This window comes from Odocoileus virginianus, chromosome 2 (genome assembly GCF_023699985.2).
Source record: "Odocoileus virginianus isolate 20LAN1187 ecotype Illinois chromosome 2, Ovbor_1.2, whole genome shotgun sequence".
Lineage (NCBI taxonomy): Eukaryota > Metazoa > Chordata > Mammalia > Artiodactyla > Cervidae > Odocoileus > Odocoileus virginianus.
The window spans coordinates 67,472,161-67,478,160 of record NC_069675.1 but is presented as its reverse complement, the minus strand read 5'-3'; the positions used below and the strand labels follow the sequence as shown (position 1 = coordinate 67,478,160).

Here is a 6,000-nt window from a genome sequence, read left to right as displayed (position 1 = left end):
ATTCAAAATACTTAGAAGACTGCAGCAACGTGATCTATCAAAGGGGTGAGGAAGCAGGTTATAAATTAGAAGGGAAGAGGAAAAGCTGTCAGGACAAAATTAAATGCTATGAAGAATCCTTTTACTTATTCATTGAACAAACATTAAGCACCTTACATCCTAGGCACCAGGCCAAGGGCGAGAATGCCGCCAAAACGAAAAGGTTCCTGTAGAAGTTAGAACAAGAGATTTAACAGGATAGAAGATCATTACCCCTTCTCACAGTGAGCCACAGTATTCACACAATTTTCAGTTTAAGTTGCCTTTTCCTCTGTTTCTGTAATTATTTTAACGTAGCAGCAATTTATAATTACTGCTGCAAAATTCCTCTCTGATTCTTCGTCCTCCCGCTATTGATGTCTCCGTTTTTCGCCTACCTGCCAGTGTATATGCTTGGTGCGGTGAGGCAGAATTCCCGACCCAGCGGTGCCTCTCCGTCTCGCTGGAGGGAAGATAAATGGCTCTAATCCACGCCTGACTTTGGTATGTGCCCAGGGGGAAGGGGTTGTGTTAGAAGGCAAGAAGAGGCCTGGTAGGGGCCCGCCTTTTTACCAGGCCCTTTCGGGGAGGGGAACAAGAAAAGGTAACGGTAAAAGGTCGGCAGGCGTCGCGCGCAGCCTCGGGCTAGCCCCGCCTTAAGGGGCGGGCTCCGGGCGCTGATTGGCCTGCGTCGGCTTCGCTCGGGTTGGCGGGAGGTCTCGGGGCCGGCGGTGCCGCGGTGGAGCGAGCTGCGAATAACCGTCTGAGGCGTAGGGCGTCTGGGAAAGGCTGGCCGCCGGTCTGGCCCTTGCTCACCAGCCTCAGGTTTCCGCAGGTACCCTCGCTCGCTCTCCGGCTTCGGGCCTCGCTGGCGACTCTACAGTTTTGGTTGTGCCTGGCCCCTCCGCCCCCTCTTGCCTCCAACCCCGCCGGCCTAAATGTGTGAGGCTATGGCGGCGTCGTCTCGACCCCTTCCTCACACACTTCCGCCCTTGAGTTTCTTCAGGTGCCGGTGGGTAGGTGGAGGCGTCGCGGTAGGACTGCGCAGAGCCGGGAGGAGCGGGGTGGAGGACGACGGTGTAGTAGAGAGAGGAGGCAGGGCGCTCCCCTCGGCCGTGTTTGTTGCTGTTTGCCGCACTTTGCTCACCAGCTCAGCTGGTTGTGCTCACTCGTCGGCGGGGGAGAGGACAAAGGAGACCAAGGCTCGTCCCCAAGGGCTCGCCGTGCCCTCTCCTCTGCGGGCGCTGCCCCCTTCGGAAAGGAAGGCCTTTAGGAAAGAGCTCGCGCCTCCCCGCAGCCCTCCCGTCTTTATACAGCTGAGCGCGGGATAGCAGTGTTTTTTAATTCATCCTGTCTCTTGTGTCCCATTAAACGCATCTTTTTTTCCAGGAGCATCTGCACCAGAATCCTGAGACCTGAGTTGCTGTATCTCAGGGCTTGCCCTTAGCCCGTTTATCAAACTTTACAAATCTCCTTTTCTAACATTTGCAGTACGACTGTAGGCCAGCTAGCTTCAGTTAAATTAAAAAAAAATTAAAAAACCTTAGAAGTAATTGAGAGCCTGTCTCTTTACAAACTTTATTCTATATCATAAGCACATTAAAATATACCTATGTGCCTGTTACCAGTGAAATTTTAACATTTAAATTACGTTTATTAGTTGAGGTGAAATTTGGTTATCTGTCATATTGGGACTCTTTCCTTCAAGACACTCTTCCTGTAAAAAAGATACGATAATAGTGCTGCCGTAGGTTGAGTTTTTGCCGAATATTCAGCACTATGCATTATTCATATGGTTCCTTTCCTCATTAACCCTCCAAAATATGTATTTTGATAATAGGTAACTTTAAATGAATACTTACTATGTACCAGCTTCTAACAAAAAATAAGTGCTTTTATTATTTCAATATCACAAGCGAGAAAAGGGAGACTCCCAGAAGTTAAATAACCTAAGATCATATCACTGGTGAGAATCAGGTCTTAATCCAGGTCTCTTGTCCAGTATTTTAACATTTATTCTCAGCTAGTTCTGTCCCTTTGCCTTCATTCATACTTTAAAATCCTGTCTTATAGTATGGAGATTCCTTTAAAAATTAGGAATAAACCACCATATGACCCAGCAATCCCTTTCCTAGACATACCCTGAGTGAGTGAAGTAGCTCAGTCGTGTCCGACTCTTTGCAACCAGGTGGACTGTAGCCTACCAGGCTCCTCCCTCCATGGGATTCTTCAGGCAAGAATACTGCAGTGTGTTGCCATTTCCTTCTCTAGGGTATCTTCCCAACCCAGGGATTGAACCTGGATCAAACCTGCATTGCAGGCAGACGCTTTAACCACTGAGCCACCAGGGAAGCCTGAGGAAACCAAAATTGAAATAGACACATGTACCCTAGTGCTCATTTACAATAGCTAGAACATGGAAGCAACCTGCATGTCCATTGACAGATGAATGGATAAAGAAGTTGTGGTACATATGTGTAAGGGAATATTACTCAGCCATAAAGAGGAATACATTTGAGTCAGTTCTAATGAGGTGGATGAACCTAGAGCTTATTATACAGAATGAAGTAAGTTGGAAAGAGAAAGATAAATATCATATACTAATGCATATATGGAATCTAGAAAGTGGGACCAAAGAATTTATTTGCAGGGCAGCACTGGAGAAGCAGACATAGAGAACAGACTTATGGACACAGAGGAGAGGAGAGGGTGAGATGTATAGAGAGAGTAACATGGAAAATTATATTATTATATGTAAAATAGCCAAAGGGAATTTGCTGTATGTCTCGGGAAACTCAAACAGGGCCTCTGTATCAACCTAGAGGGGTGGGATGGGGAGGGAGATGGGAGAGAAGTTCAAGAGGGAGGGGATATATGTGTACCTATGGCTGATTCATGTTGAGGTTTGACAGAAAACAAAATTCTGTAAAATAATTATCCTTCAATTAATAAATTTTTAAGAAGAATTATAAAAAAACTATCCTCTGTCTTAAAAAGAACTCTCATTTGACTATTGCCATTCTCTTGGTATGTCTAAGTGAAGCAAAAAGAGAGGTTACCTAAAGTTGGAATTTGACCAAAAATGTATCACTGATAACTTCTCTCCTTAAGCTCCTTCTCCATAACTCTCTTGCCAGTGTTTGCTTATTAATCTCAATGAATCTCTATTGGGGAATTTCCTCCTGTTTCTGTTTTCTCAATTTTTATATGAAGCAGAATAATGTAAAATGTGATCATTATTTTTTGATAGAAAATTTGCATTCTATTTCACCATATATCCCAGGTTGTTTTAATAAAGCAACACTATTTTAAGTTACTTAACATTAAGTAAAAGTGACATCCTGGGAGAAGTGCCACAGTTATTCTATTTTCTGGCACATCTATCCCCCACTCCCTAAGCCTAGCCCTCACACCCCAATGTGAGAAGCATGACTAGTTTTTTCCATCTAGATTGTAAGGTTGCTCTTTCTTTGGGGGAAAAAAAAAGATACAGATGAGGATCTAGGAAGAAAGAGGAGTGGAGAGGAGGGAAGCAAAGTAGAGGAGAAGGAATTATATATAAAAGTAATTGAATATAATTTACTCTGCCTAGTTCTTCATAATCTAGCCCTGTGCTGTCTAATATGGGTAACTACTAGCCATATGTACTTATTAAACAGTTGAAATGTGGCAGGTGCAACTGAAGAATTTTTACTTTACAATTAAATATTGAAGGAATATAATATATTTTTCCCTTACCTCCAGATCATTGTTTTGGCAAGACTACATTTCACTAATTGTTGCAAATTTTAGCATTCAAAATTGAGATAGAAGTATAATACACGCCAGATTTCAAAGACTTAGTATAAAAGAAGAATATAAAATGTCTTATTAGTTTTTATATTGATTACATGCCAAAATTATATTTTGGATATACTCAGTTACATAAAGTATATTTGTAAAATTAAATTGACTTGCTTATTTGTGCTTTTTAAATGTGGCTTTAGAAATACAAAGTTATATATGTGGCTCACTTTATATTGGACAATTCTGATCTAGCCTCACTATATCCAATTTTATTTTCCATTCCTTCCTTTAGCAGGGAAGTTTCTGAGGATCAGGAAGGAGAATCTGTACCTAACTCACTGAACATCGAGGGAGGCACGACTGCCTGGGTCGCTGTGAGTTATGGATTCAGAGATTCTCATTAGGATCTTAAAAGTAGTTTGCTGCTTTGGCTATTCATAATTCCATTTCCTATTACCCTATAAATACTTTGATCATAAAAGTAATACTAGTAATTATGTGAACTAATTACCATCAAACATAATAGTGATTATGCATATCATTAAATATTGATGGATTAACTTTCAATTTTTATTAGACTATAGCAGTTTACATTCATATACACTGGTAATCAGCCACACAAATAGCATGGTCATACACTCACCACTTTAGAAATTAAAGTGATCAATTTATGAGAATCCCTCAATGCATGCATTTCTTTGCTAGAATTGTTTTTAACTTTTCAAAAGTATCAATAAACACTTGTTGAACCAGTGAGTTTTATAACATATCCAGGAATTAACCAGTTAGGAAATGTTTGTGTGTATGTGAGATTGCTTTTTAACATAATAATGATATTGATAATAACTTAATTCTCAAAACAGTTTGCATTATTCTATAAAATATTTGAGATGACAATAATTGTATGATAAAATTATGTCAATACAAGCAGAATAAAAATTATCAGGAAAAAAGAATACCACAAATAGATTATAAACTCAGCACAGTTTCTATAATTAACTTTAAAATTTGGTTTTTAGTTCCCTAGTAATCAAAGCAAAATAGTTTGCAGTATCTTATTATTTGGGAATAGAGGCATACCAGACCCAAATGAAACATAGCTTTTCTTGACATGAACAAGAGTGTGATAAATAACTATGTGTTTTATTTTTGCAGGAATCGTGGGAAACCAAAATGAGACATAATCAGCTGTGTTGTGAGACACCACCTACTGTCACTGTACATGTAAAATCAGGGTCAAATAGATTGCATCAGCCTAAAAAACCCATTACGCTGAAGCGTCCTATTTTTAAAGATAGTTGGCCAGCATCTGAAAAAAATGCACATAATAGCAACAAGTCTAAACGCCCCAAAGGACCCTGTCTAGTTATACAGCGTCAGGAAATGACTGCTTTCTTTAAATTATTTGGTAGGTTTAAAATATTGTAATAGAGGTAATTATAAAGTACTTAAAAGTGAGATAATGTAAGTTCTGTTTTATCATTTTCATGATAATCAAAAAGGATGCTGTTATTTTCTGTGTCAGATTTTCTATCTCCAACCAAATTTGTTTTTTGCCTTAGTCTGGTTTTTTTTTTCCCCCCAGTGCTAGATTTTTGTTTGTTTTTATTACTTTTAGAGTAGAAATTCTGACTCATCTAGCTTCTAGACTACTTAATTCAAGTGTCAAATGTAAATTCTGGGCAATTCAAGGTCATAGCATGAGTTTTGTTTGACCCAAAGTAAATACACATAAAGTCTCAGCTCAGGTGAACTAACTGACTCAGTGTCACTGAGCCTGGGGGGTTTCCCAGGACTCAGTGCTAAAACTGAGCAGTCTGGCAAGGTTAGTCAACCTAGAGAAGTTTAAGTATAATCTCTGGGGAATATTATTAAAAATTAACTATGCTTTATCATAATGCTCATATAATAAAATTGAACTTTGTTCAGATCATGAAATAGTGCTACTTTGCTGATAATCTTAAAAATAGCCAAAAAGAAACTTTGTAGTATTTCTACTGGCCCAAGAAAGAGGACTTTTTTTTTTTTTTGAGGTAAGGTAGTAAGGTAGACAGAATAAAGGGTTGGATAGATAGATTCTGATACTTATCTATAGGACTGAATCAAATCAAGTAGCTATCACAGACTAGTAGATTCAGGTAACAACCTTCTTTGCTTATGGAGGAAAGGAGATTCATAAAAGAAGAGAGAGTTAGG

The 6,000-nt window shown here is 39.5% G+C and overlaps 1 protein-coding gene and 1 non-coding gene across 8 annotated transcripts in view; one reads left to right on the top strand and one right to left on the bottom strand.

Moving 5' to 3' along the window:
* The first annotated feature begins 734 nt into the window (after nt 1–734).
* The window catches only part of SPDYA (speedy/RINGO cell cycle regulator family member A), a 43,413-nt gene continuing 38,147 nt past the window's right edge, over nt 735–6,000 (top strand). For 2 of the 7 annotated variants that reach the window (XM_020886184.2, XM_070449892.1), the window contains exons 1-3: nt 1,044–2,727; nt 4,097–4,178; nt 4,960–5,212. In XM_020886184.2, coding sequence (XP_020741843.2) covers nt 2,630–2,727; nt 4,097–4,178; nt 4,960–5,212 — 433 coding nt within the window. In that variant the 5' untranslated portion in view covers nt 1,044–2,629. The other 5 variants (XM_070449889.1, XM_020886189.2, XM_020886187.2 and 2 more) reach the window with 5 other exon arrangements.
* TRNAC-GCA (transfer RNA cysteine (anticodon GCA)) lies at nt 2,296–2,369 on the bottom strand. Its single transcript has one exon. It is a non-coding gene; the product is annotated as a tRNA-Cys (tRNA).